The following is a 17,303-nucleotide window of genomic DNA, read 5'->3' on the forward strand; positions in this document are numbered from 1 at the left end:
TCTCTATCTCTCTGCCTATCTGTCATCTATATAACATCTGTATCAGGGTGAGGACCGTTAATCACAGTTAAGAAGAACCCCAGAACATGACAGATATCCCTTTTACTATAGATCCGTTTTACAGTCACTCTCAATTTATAATGTCACGTAAATCAAAAGAGAAGTGTTTATCTTATCGTTCGGAGGCATCCCTTCTCCTTCGATGTCCTAGCCCCTCCCCCTGTGCCAGTTTCCAGCCCCTCAAAGATGCTTTGTGCAAGAAAGTGCAAGTTCCCCATTCTGGCTTTATTGATGTTCCCTTTTCCTCTCCTCCTGGCTCCCCCCCAAAGCAAGGGAACAGAGCAAATGGCCCGGGTTCTCCCCCAACGCCTGACCTGCGTTTACTGGGAGGAGAGCGGGAGAGGGAGCGCGCATTCCGAGCAGGCTGCTGACTCCGACCACAGGCTGTTTCGTGCAGGCTGTCCCTCTCCTTCAAAACCGTGCATCCCCTCCCCGAAGCAGCAGGCACTGTGCCTCCATTCAGCCACATTTGGTATGCATGAGCACGGCTGCAGGAAGAGGGGAGGTGGCTTTCTTAAGAAGGTTCAGTGGCTTAGGCAACGCCACTTGACTAGTCTCCCAAGTTCCAAGAAGCCTCTGCCCTAATGGAATTTGCAGGTGTGGAGATGACCATGGGATGCCAGGGCCGTCGGGGACAGTTCATTTTCTAGGCATTGCTGAGGTTTGCAGTTTCTGGTTTTCCCGGTGGAATTTGGAAGGGGTCATGAATCAAACTGATGCTCCTCGACCCCTAAACTGGACCATCCGGAAGCTGTGCCACGCGGCCTTTCTCCCATCTGTCAGACTTCTTAAGGTACTGTAACTTGCTGCTTTGAATGACTTCAATTGTGCTTTTCAGGTCTAAATACCCAACTTTGCACTTGGGTTGGGACACACCTTTTGGGGAGCACAAATGCATGCAGTCCTGGCTGTGTTGCCCAAGGCTGGAGAGAGGTTCTCGGTGCCCCTCACCCCACGGTGTCAGGGAGGAGAGGATGGTCTGAGCCACATTTGAGAATGAGATGATGGTCTCAGAGAATGGGCTGCCTGAGTGCCTCCCCCAAACATCCCTAAAATAGAATTAATTAACTTCTCTGGGAGGATGGGAACAGTAGTGGGAGTGAAATCTCTTACTCCTGTGTGTTTGGCTCTTGGGTTTTTTTTTTCCCTCCCTGGGGAAGCCCTTCGACGACCCACTTTCCCTTTAAATGGAACCTGAGAGAACAAAGGATTCTCCTCATTATTTTAAAAGCCTTGTGTCCTTAGGTGGTTGCTCAGGTAAAGACAAAGAATGAAGCTCATCAGATTGTGACTTTTTTAATGTCCTTGTTTTTAAAAGAGGCATGATAATTTTAGTTTCCTAAGTGAAGTCAGTAGTGGGAAACTATTGTTAAATATATACTGAACGTCCGCCTCCTGCTCTCCCTTTAGCTCTGAGTTACACAAAAGAATGTACTACACCTGAGCTAGAATTGCCGCCTTGTGTCTGCAGCACTCCCCTTTCTGGAAGCAAACACATTAAAGCGATGGAAAAAGTCCCTACAACTCCCTAATAATTCACCTTCATCGTCTGCCTGGGAGGGAAGGAAATACAAATGAAACGAAAGCAGTGCAAAGAACAGGAATTTCTCCCCAGAAAAGAGACTGTGGTAACACTTCTTTGGGAAAAGTGCCTATCTCTGGATGTCCCACGTCCATTTGAAGTTGAAAACATAAGGCAAAGTTGTTAATTCTCTTTTCCTATGAATATGGTATTGCGATTTAATGACCACTGGACATTGAGTCCAGTCAGTCACAATGGAGGATTAAAGAACTAGCTCTTTATAAATTACACTTGCAATGTTTTTTTTTTTTTTTTTTTCCTGAGGCTGTCTTTCCGGTTGGGTCAAGTTTGGTGTGGACAATGATCTCTGTACAGCTAAGTGGCTTCTCATAACAGTATTACTCCTGGCCTGAGTTTTTCTTATCCTGGTCAATGCAAACCAATATTAACTTTCAAAGGCTGCCCCATGTCCTGTTCAGACTCCCATCATATTGTTGCCATGGCAATCATTTGCTTCTCTAAAAGAGTATTTAGGAGGAAAGGCAGGTTTGGTAATGGGGAATGGGAGAGAAGCTTCCTTGGGTATGAGTGCTTTTGCTGTATTGGAACAACATGTGTGACAGGGCATGAAAAAGAATGAGGCCAGGGAACTACTAACACATGAATGTAAATTTTCCTCCCGAATCACTACTGAATCAAGGGACTGGGGCAAAGAATGTCTTGGCAAATCCAACTATGAATGGGAAAATTGACTCCAGCAATTCCATGTGCAATGAGAAACATTTTTCAGCTAAAGTCATTCATTGGCTTTACCCCAAAATAATGCTTAACTTACATAATGATCTTTTTAACAAGTATGTGTATATCATCCTCAATATATTATTCATTAATACTATAGTTTTTTTAATGGAAAATATTATTCATCATTTACTAGTCAAAAAACCAGCAGACAAGTATTTATTTGAAGTAGATTACTTATTTTTAGAAAGGCTGTCATCTTTTTTAGCTGAAAGTACCATCCATGCTATATACCAGTAGACATTGTCAATACTACACCAATACTGTCATTGGCATGCAACTCATTCTTACCTCCTTTATTAACATGATGCTTTATAACAATACATCTAATAAAGTGCATTAGTGAGTATCCTTCCAATTCTCTCAATATCCAAAAGATAGGATGTGTTTTGATAGAGAACTTTCTTTCTAAATGATATCTGTATTTTTGAAAGATCATAGCTATAATATCCTAGGAGACTTCAGATATCGAGCACATTTCAAACTAAAAGAAAAAGTGATGCCAAGATCTTTCAGCAATACTTAGAAAGAAATGAAAGCTGCTTTTGTAGATGAGTTACTCTGTTATCAATATCTAGATATGAATGCCATGTAATTTTTTCCCCTCTGAATTGTTGCTGCCCTGTCTTTGCTTTGTTAGTCCCTATGTATTCTTGCCCCGCTTTTATATTTCAAGTAAAATGGAAGTTCCTAAGTAATCATTTGCATCTTTTAGTCAATGCTCTTCCTGGTTTAGTCTATAGAGTAAATAGTTAACAGCAGTAATTTTTATTGTTCTTCCCTTACTTTCTGCTCCTTCCCACCCTTCCTCCCCCTCAGTCTCTTATTCTACCTCCCCCACACTACCACCACCAGGTTAATTTGATGGATAGATTCTCTGGGCATCCAGGAGTCTATTGAAATCATAAGCTAATAAACCCAATTCTCCTATTCAACAGGTAATTTTGTTCCTCTTCCAAGCCTTTTTCTGATGTGATGTGCCCTTTCCAGTGCCCTGACTTGTCAGTAAATGCAGTGTAGGGCATGATGGCATGATTAGATTTAGCTAAATTCCCATCACTCACCATTTCTGACAGACTGAGCTCAAGCCAATTTCCCTCCCTAGCTTTTTCTTGAAAATGTGTACCATGCTAATGTTTAGAAATGGCTTTATAATCCTTTTTCCTGAATTTCCCATTTCCTAATAGAAACAGGATACTAAAGAATTAGGAGGGTAAGGCCAGCATCTAAAGGATGAATTAAACCCAATGAATATTGGAATATACTTTTTATTCCTTCTGAAAACATCTCATTTGTTGTTTTGTCCATCACAGAGCAAATTTTGAATATGCCAACCAACTCACATTTTGAATTTGGAAATAACATTTGAAAAGGAATTTTTGGACAGGCACACAATGATGATAGCCAAAAGACAGAGGCTGTTTTCAAACGGATACATTTCAGATGGGACATTTTCCAAACTATTTCTTTTCATTTGTTGTTTGCTTCATTCTTATGTGTTTCAAGATTTCATGTTACTATTAATCACAAAAAGTCAAGTTTATTTCAGTGACAAAATGTTCTTAGCATATTTCATATTCATTATCAGGTCTGTCGCTGCCATTGTTTTGTTTGGAAGGTTTTCTTTTGGTAACTTCTGTTGAATTTGAAGATTGATTTTAGGGCAGAGAGCTTTCTTTGTGTTGAAGTCTTGGTGGACTTACTGAAGGGAAAAAATGGGCTTCTGAAAAATGGGCTGCATTGAGGAAAAAGGAAGCTCTGTACTTTAACAGATTTTGGATATATGTGCTTAAGCCTGTTTTTAATGAAGACCAAATGATCAATATCATTTTAGGAAGAGTATGACTTTGCCCACTTTGAGCAATGTCAGAAAGAGATTAAAGAAATTATAGACAGGCCTAAACACTGGGTCCTAATTCCATTGTTTTTCTAACCACCTGTGTGACCTTGGGTAAATTATTTAACCTCTCTGTAACTTGGTGTGTTCCTCTTTAAAATAAAGAGTTTAGGTCTTGACTTGACTTAGATCCAAAGCTATGACTCCCTGTCGTAAAGGCTGCCATGTTCTGTGGGCATGAAAGAACATAGTCTATTGAGGCTAAAAATAGTTAACCTGGGTTGGATATTAAAATGGAAAAAGCACTAGAACAATCAAAAGTGTTTAAATCATAAAGGGCCTTGTCTGCTAAGCTAAGGTATTTGAGCATTACTCTCAAAATTAGGGAGTGCCACTAAAGGGGTTTTAGCAGGGAGGTGACTGCAAAATTCAGATATTAAAGCAGTTTCTCTGGCTGTAATGTCTAGAAGGGTGGGGGATAGTGGGATTGGAGGCTGAGAGATTGAATCGGAGGCCTGGAGAATTGATGAGGACCTGGACTAAGGCAACAGAAATGGAGGTTCAATAAACAGGGCCTTGTTAAATTGATGAGTTGTGGTGGAGGGAAGAATTTAGGATAACTTCTGAGTTTCTATCTTTTTTTCAGTTTGGATGGTGGTTTCAGTGTCTGAGAATAAAGGTCCTGAGAAGGAAAGATGGAATTTCTCAATTCGTGGCTCCTCTTTAGTGAGCTAGATGGATATGTCAGTTATTGATTCTAGTGGGATTGAGACAAAAATAAGGAATATAATTCCATGTTATTGATGAGTTATGACCCCATTGAATGCCTAATAACAGAACTCTTTGAAGTAAATAACATACACTTTTAGTATATTATTTTAGTATGCTGGGTATGTATTAAAAGTAATACCACTTTTAGTTTTCTTAGATTGCATTTTTGTTACTTCACTCTGCCTTCTATAAAATTATGTATAGTAAACTCCCAATTTTTTGGAATCCAGTCAAAAAGCTCAGAGTTTTGTTTTATTTTTTGTTCTCCTTTATCTCTTTTATGTTATTTTCCAAAGAAGGATTAATGAAAGTGAACTGGGAAACACAAGGGAAATAATTGATAGAGTAGTGATCAAGTTAGGCTACAGGTCAGCACAAATTTTGTCCGGGGACCAATGTTTTCTACTTCTAGAATTCCACGTAATGGTAACCAAAGTCTATGATATTGTCCCTGAAGCATAGCGAGATCCTAATGACATAATGAATTGGGTCTGTCTTCTACAGCTGCTGCCAGAAATTCCAGAAACTGACTTCCCTTTGGTGTTCCCAAAATCTTAGAATACCATTATGTTGAGATTCATTTCAATTTGTATTTTAAATTTATGGCTTTTAAGGTCTCTCTTTCACATCTGAAATTTTGAATCTTTACATTTCAGGTAGAATAATATCAATAACCCAGAGTTGTTACTTAGCCAGGACAAGCAACCCCTGAACCACAGGCTAGTGGGTAGCAATTAAGTTTCTACAGCAAGAGAGGAAACACACACCTATTATATCTAGACATGTTGGTGAGTGGTGGCAAGCAAGGTCAGGGAACTTGTTGTGGACCAATTCCACTAAGTACCTTAAAGATGGGAAACTCAAAGAATAAGTTGCTTTTGGGAAAACAGAGTGTATTGTTAGGCAAAATTTTAGGGGCTATTAATAAAGAAAATTCCATCTTTTCATCTCAGCATGCCAGCCTCAGATTCTCTAAGAAAACGAGAGAAAGAAAAGAAAAAAGGAAAGAAAATGTGCCCAAACTAAAACCCAAGAGAGAGAAAATCTCTCTGGTGTGTTTCAAATGGTGGCTTCATCTCAGGCTGCTGAACAGTGACCACATGACTTGAGTTTTTGTGAAATGTTCCTTGGGCAGCCTGAAGGAAATTCCTGAGGCAACAAGAACCCTCTTGTCTCTCTGGAGAGCTCTGTCTTCTGATGCCCTCTAATGTGGAGAGAAGAATGAAAGTGTGTGGTCACCAGGGAGGAGGGAGAACGTGGTTAGGATGTTCAAGTCCAGGGCCACCTGGCTCTGGGATGACTTGTGGAGTCATGGTAATATGGAGTGAGGTCTCTCTCAAGGGAAAGGGTTCTGCCTTCCTTGTGGATGACTTCCTAGGGGAAAGAGAACACTGCCTCTCCAGCAGTGGCTTTACACCCTCCCCCTCTCTCTGTATGTTGGTGTAAACTCAACTGGCTCCAAGTTCATTTACAGACACCTAGACTGTGTCTCTCCCTTTCCATTATCTAACGTGAAAAAGCATTTTAAAGACGGTGGCTGATGAAAAGTATTCACTAAATGTTTATTTGAAGAATAAACAAATGAATGAACATGTGAACTGTATATGAAATCCTGACAATGCTTAGAAATCACTTGCGGAGCTTGTGAGCAAAGCAAATATTCCGGCCTGCCCCCAGGGGTGCTGATTCAGTAGGTAGGTGGGGGGCCCAGGAATTTGCATTTTAACAAGCTCTCCCAGTGGTGCTGATGTGAACAGCTCTTGGAAGGACCACACATTGAGCAAAGCTGCCATAGATTGAGCTGAGCTGGAGGGAAACTTAATTAAATGCCCTCTCTTATGCTGGCATCTGGGCAGAACAGATTATGTGTTAATCAACAGTGGGGGCAAAAGGTTTTAAGTAAACAGTTGATGAGTTTTCATAATTTAATCATGAAAGATCATTTACAGATAGAGAAGTAAATTGAGTTCAGTTGCCCTGTTTTGGTCTGTAGATGACATAACATCATAATCCGAAGGAATGTTTGTCCCTATTCGTTCTATTTTTTGTTTATTTATATGATATTTCTTTGTGTATTATTTTCATGAATTTTTTCAGTCATGTGACATACAATTTCAGATTTTCCTGTTCTATTGAATTTGTATGACGATATGGTTGTGAATCCGAGCTCCCAAAGATAGTGTCCATGGTCAAGATTCTGAAGCATCCAGCATATGCCCTCCCATTTACCCTTCCCTTTTGATGGCCCTTAGAATTGCAGTGGTCACTCCAGTACATGTCCCTTAGATTCCAATGGTATGTGATAATACCAAGTGAGCAGTGGCCAGTTCACTTGGGGGCCAAGGCCAACTGATGCCCACAATGCTAGAGATCCTCATCCTCACCCTCCTCCGCCTGCCTACTCTACTCTACAGCCTTCAAAAACTAAGGAAGGAAGAGACTCTGCGCAGGAAGGGGGGCGGGGAAGAGAACTTCTAGGACTCTCATTTACAAAAGGACATTCAAAATTAAAATTAATTTTATACTTGAAATTTTTTAAATGATTCCTAGGATTAAATCTTAAACATGGAAAATTGAGCTGAACAAAATTTTCTTGGCTCCTAAGCGCATGAGAAAATTATAGTGCTTTAAGCGCTGGGGTGGGGTAGGGACAGGTACAAGATCTCTAGGAGGAGATCATTTAATTTTTACGTTTATCATCCATCAAATTTATGTTTAAAAGCATTTGGGAATTTTGCTCCAACCAGTGGCTCTTCTCTACTTCATTTTCAGAGGCACATGCATAGGAATTGCAAGTTAGGGATAGCATTGATACGTTTTACTTCTCCCTCAAATACTTAAAGATTTTTCAAGGTTTGATAGATAGATAGATAGATAGATAGATAGATAGATAGGTAGGTGGATGGGTGCAGGGAGGAAGGAAGGAAAGAAGGAAGGAAGAAGGAACGAGGAAAGGATGGATCCCATTGTTTATAAATCCATTAACAGCAACATTTTATATATTGAATTGCCTTACTTAAAGTAAGATTTATCCATCAAAATGAGCTCTTTGAAAGCATGTTTCTCAAAGTGTTGTCCAAGACTGCCTGTTATAGAATCAATTTCCGTGGATTTCACCCATACCTACTAAGTTAAAGCTCTGGGAGGACCTTGAGAATCTGCATTTTAACAAGCAACCCAGATGAATCTTATGCACTGAAGCATTTGAGAGCATCTCTTCTGAAGTGTGACACTGAGTAAAGAGACAATGGCTCATTAAAATTGTGCCTCTGGCGTGACCACACTAAATATCTGATTTTTATTATTAAAAATTGAGTACCCAATAGCTCTCTCTAAATTTATATAGGCTCAGCTCTTCATGTTTCCACGTCTTGAAAGTCCCCATGCTCATGGAACATTGAATGACTTTCATAATTGTTTTTAAAGGATCATGCAGGAAAGCTAATTTAGATGCTGGAATGTCTAGTTGATAGGTAGTATCCTGGATTAGAAGAAAAGATGGCGTATTAACCTCTTTCTTGTTTACTTCAAGACATGATACACTTACATGGTTGGAGACAGAAAAATTTTGTAGTGAAGAAAGAGCACTAAGGCTAATTCTGCTCTAATCATTCCGCCATTGCTGAACCAAGCAAGCCCCCTCGCATCTACTCCTTCTCCTCTTTACTTTCTCCCAATTGCCGCAATTACCCATTCACCAAGTTGCCCAAACGGGAAAACTTGGGCTTATGCTTTGTTGCTCTTATCCCTTATGTAATCAGCCAATCAGTCCTGCCAGGTTTCTTCACAAATATGTCTCTGATCCACCCCCTTCTATCTATTCCCAGTTCCCAAGATCAGTCTCTCTTTCCCTGGGGCCCAAAATACAATAGCTGTCTACTTCAAAATACAATAGCTGTCTACTTCAAATTGATCCTTCTCACAGCCACCAGAATGGTCCACTTAAAATGCAAGTAAGATCAGGATGCTGCCCTGTTGGACTTCCTTCAGTGGTTCCTCTTCTCCTGTAGAATAAAATCTAAGCTCCTTGGTATTGTATATAAGACCATCAATGATCTGTCCTGTGTCTTCATATTTTTTTCCCTTCCTCAAATTATGGAATTCCTTATAGCTGGGCTTTTTTGCACAAGGTGTTTCCACTGCCTGGAAAATCTGAACCATGCTTTCTCCTACCTAACTCCCGCCTGTCTTTTAGTACTCAACTCAGGTGAGCTGGGAGGATTCAAGAAAATTTCCCTGAATCCCCAAAGCCAGAATAGGCTCTCCTTTTATGCATGTCCATAAAAAGCCGTGGGTATTTCTATCTTTGCTTTTAGCATGTTGTAGTATTATTAGCTCCTTCACCTCATTCTGAAGATCCTCTTAAAGTCAGGGATCGCATCTGAGACAATTTAGTAAGTTCAGCACTAAGCAGAGGGTCTAGGATTTTTGGGGTGCTGGATGAATTACACTTGAGTAGATAAATTTGGAGGGATGGGTAACTACACTCTTGATGCAGTGCTCTGAAGTTGCTCCTTAGAAGAACCAAATGGTATTATAGGGTCTTAGCATTTTTGTCTAATTAAAGAGTACTTTGAGCTTGAGTTGATATACTTTATATGTTCCCCAAATTGGAAGATTATTTAAGGAATTGGACCAATAGTTAGTACTCAGTAAAAGTGGTGCAGAATTAAATATGTACTCAAGGAAGAAACTATAAGTAGGTAGCACCAGGTATCTGCTTTGAAAATATTTACTGAAAGAGAAAGCGAGAGATTGAAATTACCTCATCTATTGATTATGCTGGAGAAAGGGCATTCCTTAATATAGTGAGCTAAGAGACTTTAATGTATTACCTTTAATAATGTTGGCTGGGTGACACTGTGATTTAGAGAAAGTACTATTAGACGAAAAACTACACCATTAAACTTTCTGGGCCATTCTTGCTTTATCTTTTAACTATGCCTTTGGCAAATGTCTAAAGATGACTATGTAGAAAAAATCCTGTTGCAGTATCTTGGCATTTCCATTTAAAGGTAAATGTGACTTAGGATTTGTTTTTCTGTTAGCATTAGCTTATTTTACTATATCAAGTAGCATGGATAGAAGTCAAATAGAAAAGTCTTAGTTTATCAGGTCCCTACTGGGAAAAAAATAGACCAAAGTCAAAATAAATTTCTTATGTAAGAGATGAGAAGCATTAGAAAATTATCTTACTACCTGTTGGTTAAGATCAATGATAGATTGATCTTAGAAGAAGGAAAGAAGGTAATCATTATTTTTTGGTATCATCTCCATGCTTATCCATCTCTTTGCTAGAAGAAAGGAATGAATGAAAATATTTCAAAGAATGAGCTGTCATGGAGGAATCTATAAAAAATGTTTGCTCTCTAGTGCTAGTTCATGAATAAATGATGGCTTAAACATTTAGGATCTGGTGGTTTAATTTGTAGTCATTGAAAGCTTTGGGCTAGGTTAATGATTTCCCTTTGAAAATGGGTTTCTCAACCTCAGCACTACTCACATTTGGGGCTGGAAAAATCTTTGTTGCGGGGACTGTCTGTCCTGTGCATTGCTGCAATATCTTTGGACCTTATCCACTAAGTACTGAATGCACCCCCTCCCATCTCCCATTGTAACAACAGAAGATGTCTCCAGACATTGCCAACTATCCTTTGCGGGGTAAAATTACTCCCAGTTGGGACCATTGCTTCCAACATTTCTCCTTGAAGATGGATATTTTAGGGAGTGAGTAGGTAACTGATTTCACTGGAAACCTAATAGAGTTTTCCTAGTGATGTGAAGCGGGTGCTTTAACCATAGACACATTTGCTTTTCCATTTTACAAAAGCCTGAAATTTAGCTTACATTTGGGAAATTAACTGGTTGAGTTCTATTCACTAAACATGGAAAGACTAAGGAATTATTTTCTCATCTTATTGTCAATCATCGCTTGTAAGAAAATTGAATGTGGCCAATTTGTCTGAAAGTGTTTGAATGTTCCGTATATTATTGCTTTGTGAATTAAAAGCAGAGCATATTTTCATTTGATTGATGTATCAAGTGAAATATTTAATTTTTACCATTATTTTGTTCTACAGTAACTTCTCCTTACAACTATTTAAGAATAATTCAATATGAAATTCATTTCAATGAATAAATGAAGAGAGTATTTTACTTCATCAAGATGACTTTCTTTGTATGATGTTAGCTCATGTGGGCAAAGATTCTGAGACAAATCCAGTAATTAGCACAAGGAGGCTATATAATTTAATTTGAAGCTGAGTATAACTAAAGCTGATTTTCAATCATTAAATTCAGCATGATCAGATGGTCAGCAAAATGAGATTTTAGCCCTAATTTTGCACTAATTAATATCCTAGCCGAGTTACCTAGAATAAATAGTTTTATCCTTCAATGTCTCAGTTTTCTCATCTATAAAATGGCAAGACTGGGGGCCTGGCCCCATGATGTAGTGGTTAAGTTCTGTGCATTCTGCTTTGTTGGCCTGAGTTCGTGGGTTCAGATCCCGGGTGCAGACCTACACCACTTTTTGGCAGCCATGCTGTGGCAGAAACCCACATAAAAATAGAGGAAGATCAGCAATAGATGTTAGCTCAGAGCGAATCTTCCTCAACAAAAAAATAAAATAAAATGACCAGATTGGATGGTTAGATCAGGGTTGGCAAATTTTTCCTATAAAAGGATAGTTGTAAATGGCTTTGTGAGTCATGCAGTCTCTGTCGCAACTATTCAACTCTGCCTTTGTAGCTTGAGAAAGCAGCCATACAGAATACATAACAAATGAATGGAGCTGTGTTCCAGCAAAACTTATTAATACTGTTCGTAAGTTGAAAGATCATATGTTGAAATCCTAACCCACAAAGGCGACGGTATCAGTAGGTGGGGCCTTCAGGAAGTATGCAAGTCATGAGGGTAGAGTCCTTATGAAGGGGATCAGTGCCTTGTCAAAGAGGTTTGAGACAATTCCATACCCCTGTCCACCATGTAAGGATACAAGAAGAAGTTTGTGACCTAGAAGTGGGCCCTCACTGACCATGCTAGCATGCTGGTCATCAACTTCTGGCCTCCTAAACTGTGAGCAATGAATTTCTGCTTTTTACAAGCCACCCAGTCTGTAGTATTTTGTTATAGTAGCCCAAACAGACGAAAACAGACTAGAATTTGAATTTCATATAATTGTCACATATCATGAAATGTCACTCCTACTTTCAACCTCTTTTTAAATGTGGAAACTCTTCTTAGCTCACTGGCTGTACACAAACAGAGGCAGGTGGTACTGGGCCGTGAATTGCACTTTGCGAACCGTGATATGATTAAGGTTTCTTGTAGCTCTAACGTTCTTGGATCAAGTAGGAGTGATAGAAAGCCATTGCATGCCCCAATTTATGTTAAAACGACTTCAGTATCTGAAAGAGCTGAGAGTAATTCATCCATTAATTATAATAATATTCATCTCACGCTCATTGGGGAGCGGTGTGTGGTGGGTTTGCTGTCTCACGATGTAGCTCGCATTTAGTAAATGTTAGTAGGGGAATGCTTTTTTTTCTCTCTCTAAAAACATGAATGCCTCGGTTCTTCAAAAGAAGCCATTATTCACAAACTATTGAAATGTACAGAGACTGAGAGTGAAATGATATTAAAACTTAACGTTTGAAAAGTCCTTTCCAACTTGCAGAGTCCATGCTTTACATCAAATGAACTGAACTTCAATAGCAATCTTGTGAAACTAGTGTAATAAACACAATTATTCCCCTTTTTAGCTGAAAAAATTATGGCCCAGATAGATTAAGCCACGTATTAGTGGACTTTTGTGATTCTAAACTCAGAATTCCCTCCCTTGCACTCCTCTGCATCTCGCGGTTGGGTCTCCCTTGGAGACCCAACTGGATTATGGTCGTCTCATGTCTCAATAATACAAACAAGTAGATCATTTGGGTCCTTGACAGCAAAAAGAGTTAAGCATAGTCTCAAAATGATTATTGACAAGATGCAAAACTTCTCTGAATCTTAGTTTCCTTAATTATAAATTAAATAAAAATCCTACGTTATATTGTTCAGAAATTAATACCTGTTTGATGTTGACCTACACTGTAGTTGGTATTCCGTAAATATGAGTTCCTTTCTTTCAACCTAATAAAATGGAAATGGTGCTATGCAAATAAACAGAATGCAAGATGTCTTTTGTAATAATTTGGATTTAAGAAATACATATTATTTATGCACAACTAATTACACTTCGTAGTTATTGTAGGTTGTATTTTTCAGGGTTCTCCAGAGAAACAGAGGCAATAGAGTTTGTGTATGTGTGTGTGTGTATGTATGATTTATTTTAAGGAATTGTTGTACACGATTGTAGAGGCTTGGCAAGTCCAAAATCTGATGGAGGAGGCTGGCAGGCTAGAGACTCAGGAAAGAGTTGCAGTTTGAGTACAAAGGCAGTCTGCTATAGAACCAGGAATAACGAATGTTACAGATGAGGTTCAAAGGCAGTCTTCTGGAGAATTCTTTCTTGCTTGGGGGAGGGTCAGCCTTTGATCTATTCAAACCTTCAACTGATTAGATGAGGCCCACTCACATTATGTAAATCAATGATCTTTACTCAAAAACCACTGATTTAAATGTAAATCTCATCCAAAAACACCTTCACAGAAATATCCAGAATGTTTGACTAAATATCTGGACACTGCGGCCTAGCCAAGTTGACCCATAAAATTAACCATCACACAGATCATTGTTATAGTTATATTAAAAATTACTATTTTAGATGTAGTTTTCTTGCATAAAGCAGAAATCCACTCATGCTAACTTAAATAAAAATTTTGCTCTAAGGCTAATCTCTAGCATATCCAGCAATTGGAACGGAAATACAATGCAGGGACCCAGGCTTCTCTGTTATGGGGCCCTAGAGTCTCTCATTTGAATTCTCTTGGCCCATCTGCTCTGTACATTGGTTTTTCTTTGTAGACCAGGTTCCTCTCTGACTCTGTCGTTTGCTAACACTTTCCACAGTGTCCAGTTCTATGTGCTCTTACAGTTGTATTCCTTACATCCTACCAGTTTGTCTCCCATTCTCCACAGGAATCTCATTGACAGGTTCCATCAGATATCCACCTTTGCCTGTGTAGCTACAGCCAGGGAGATTGAATCACCAGGTATAAATGTGGCCCCCTAGACCCGTTCTTCCAGTAGGTGATGTGGTTGGGAGCAGATTCTCTTAGCAAAGTTGTACATACAATGCTTCACTAATTCAATTAGCGTGAATCTCCTGGACACATAATAGTTTAGCAGTTCTGGAAGCCACTCAGACATAAAAGGTACTGCAAGTAATCTAAGGTTTCACTCTGCAAGCGAAGATAACCAATTAGTCTGCACCTTTTGCTAGCATGTAACAGGAGGAAATTGATTCTAACAACCAAATCTGATTTTAGGAGTACTATAAAGACAATATTTCTGACGGAGAGCCTTAGAAAGCCTGGAAAAATAGACTCTCCTCCAGTGGAGTAACACATTGAAATCAAGAGGAAACACTTTTAGAGTCCCACTATCAGATGGCCTGATGGGCTCCAATGTCCCTTTAAATGCCTCCTTGAGTTCCCCCATTGTTCGTGGTTTCACCACTGCTGAAAGGTCCTATGGAGCTTGTAATGGGGTTTGTCACCTCTTCTGGCCGAATAAAATTGCACCAACCCAAATTTATATCCCTGAGATCTGAAAGCAAAGTAGCACATTGTTTAGAAGTAGTAATATGATAGTAAACTGAATATGAGAAAAGTTTTATGATTTTTAAAAAAATTAACCATGTTTCAAGGAATTTAGTATAAGAGAGATTAATGTTTAATCAGAATATTCCTGTTTTTGTCAATGTTCTTTTGAAGGAGAAAAGTTCATACACGTTTAATGCTGCCAGAATGAGTATTGTTTTGTTTTTAGGTGTACAGCAATTCACAAATCAAAACAGGAACATGACATTAGCTCTTCTCCCCCATTCATTCACATACTTATTCCTTCTGCAATCATCTATTGCCACAAGTCAGAAACTGCAAAGGTACTGGAGATTCAAAGATGAAGAATACTGGGCTCCCTATCAAAAAGAGCTAATAATGGAGTTAGGGAGACAGACAAGCAAATTGGAAATGACCCTGTGGCTTGATACAAGTTTTCATATTGGTGAGCATAGGTAAGGAGCACAAACATAGCCTGAGGGTTACTAGATAAGGAAACTCTTGAACTGAGGATTGAAGGAGATAGCTATGGGAAGTTGGGGTAGAAAGAGTGTTCCAGATAAATGGAGTGGCATGTGCAAAGGAAAGGAGGCATCCTAGAGAATATAGCGCTGGGAGGGAACTCCCATGAGGGTTGCTGAAGTGTAAAGTATAAAAGGAATGTCGTGGTGAGAAGTGGGCTGAAGAGAGGAACGTGAAGCTGAGCGGCTGCTGCTGGTGGTGGGTGTGGGGTCCGTTTATTTAGACTGCTCTGGTGTACAGCTCATACTCACTGAAGTCTGCCCCGTTTAGACTGCTCAAGTTGAAGTGCAATGCTGCCACCTCCTCACCCTCTGCCTCAAAGGAGCTCTGTAGATAGCACCACTGTCCCCAGCTGCGCAAATGCAGAGGCGAAGAACCCAGATTCATTAGTCAATAAATGTCGGAATTGTTCCACAGCCGTAGGATGTTCTATTAAGAGGGTTACACTGTGGGAGGGATCTTCGCTATTCCTTTCCTTCTTTTTTTTTCTGTGCCCCTGGCAAACTCATTTTCCATATCCAAACCACTTTGCAAACTGCCTCATCATGGAGAAATGTTTTGTCATGTTTTATACATTTTTAAATGTTTTCATCCAGAGTGATAATGGCCCTATGAGAATTACAGGAAACAAAAGCTATGGCACAGAACGTCTTTCTTTTGCTGTGGACAGCTATAAAATGTTAGGCAAAGGGAATACTAAGCTTACTTTGCAGCTGTCAATCATGGCATGTCACTGAGCAGAAGGGGTCCGTGTGCCTTCAGGTGTGTCCCCATTCAACAAACAAATGAACTCTAGACACGGAGACTATTGAAATCTCAACTGACTTCTCCGGGGTGGTCATCCTCCACCGTCCTGTAAAAGCCTCTACAGGTGAACTACTCAAGCAAACAGTTGAACAGCATCAGGAAAACTTCCTTAAATTAAGCTAAACTTACATATAGTAAAATTCATGAGTTTTAACTATAAGCTCCATAATTTTTAAGAAACGCAATCACTATGGGACTACCACTTATATTAAGACATATCAATTTACATCAGCCTAAAAAGTTCCCTGTTGCCCTTTCCTGTTAATCCCACCCAAGCATCACCCAGGGTAACCACTGTCAGGCTTTTATCTCTGTATTAGTTTTGCCTGATTTAGAATTTAGTATTTTGACTAAGTGGAATCATACAGTATGTACTCTTGTTTCTGGCTTCTTCTGCTCAAAATAATGCTTCAGAGATTCATCCATTTTTGTTTTATCTATCATTTTGTCTAATATCATGTGGTATGAATACACCATAACTGATTTATCCTTTTTCCTGTTAATGGACATTTATTTCCCGTTTTGAGCTCCTACAAATAAAGATGCTATGAACATTCTTGTGAGCCTCTGCACTCATTTGTCTTGGTTATTTACTAGGAATGGAATTGCTGTGTTATAGGGTTGACATATATTTTTGACCTTAGAAGAAACTACCGCAGAGTTTTTCAAAATGGTCATACCATTTTATACTCCCTTTAACACAACATGTGAGAGTTTCAGTGACTGCATATTCTCATCAAAATTGGCATTGTCTTTCTTTTTTTAAATTTTGGCCATTCCGATGGGTATATAGTTCTATCTTATTGTATTATAATTTTTATTTCCTTCATGAGTAATGTGGTGTTAAATTTCACATGCAAAAATATTTTTTAAAAACAGTAACAATAGCAAAAAATGTATGGATGAAGTTGAAGCAAGAGGGGACAAAATAAACTTTTTTTTTTTGGTGAGGAAGATTTGCTCTGAGCTAACCTCTGTTACTAATCTTCCTCTTTTTCTTGGTGAGGAAGATTAGCCCTGAGCTAACACCTGTGCCAATATTCCTCTATTTGGCCTGTGGGTCACTGTCACAGCATGGCTTGACAAGTGGTGTAGGCCCATGCCTGGGATCTGAACCTGCAAACCTGGGCCACGGAAGTGGAGCACGCCAAACTTAACCACTATGCCATGGGGCTGGGCCCAGAAAATAAACTTTCATTGCGCTATTATTGTGGCTAAGAATCAAGATATGTGATTTACACTTTGTCATTTAATCTATAAT

The 17,303-nt window shown here is 39.3% G+C and overlaps 1 protein-coding gene across 12 annotated transcripts in view; it reads left to right on the forward strand.

Moving 5' to 3' along the window:
• Nucleotides 1–259: 259 nt before the first annotated feature.
• Nucleotides 260–17,303, forward strand: part of TRPM3 (transient receptor potential cation channel subfamily M member 3) — a 502,456-nt gene continuing 485,412 nt past the window's right edge. For all 12 annotated transcript variants that reach the window (XM_070248626.1, XM_070248627.1, XM_070248632.1 and 9 more), the window contains exon 1: nucleotides 260–853. In XM_070248626.1, the coding sequence (XP_070104727.1) occupies nucleotides 677–853 (177 nt within the window). In that variant the 5' untranslated portion in view covers nucleotides 260–676. The remainder of the gene's footprint in view (nucleotides 854–17,303) is intronic.

The sequence above is a fragment of the Equus caballus genome, chromosome 23, assembly GCF_041296265.1.
Source record: "Equus caballus isolate H_3958 breed thoroughbred chromosome 23, TB-T2T, whole genome shotgun sequence".
Taxonomy (NCBI): domain Eukaryota; kingdom Metazoa; phylum Chordata; class Mammalia; order Perissodactyla; family Equidae; genus Equus; species Equus caballus.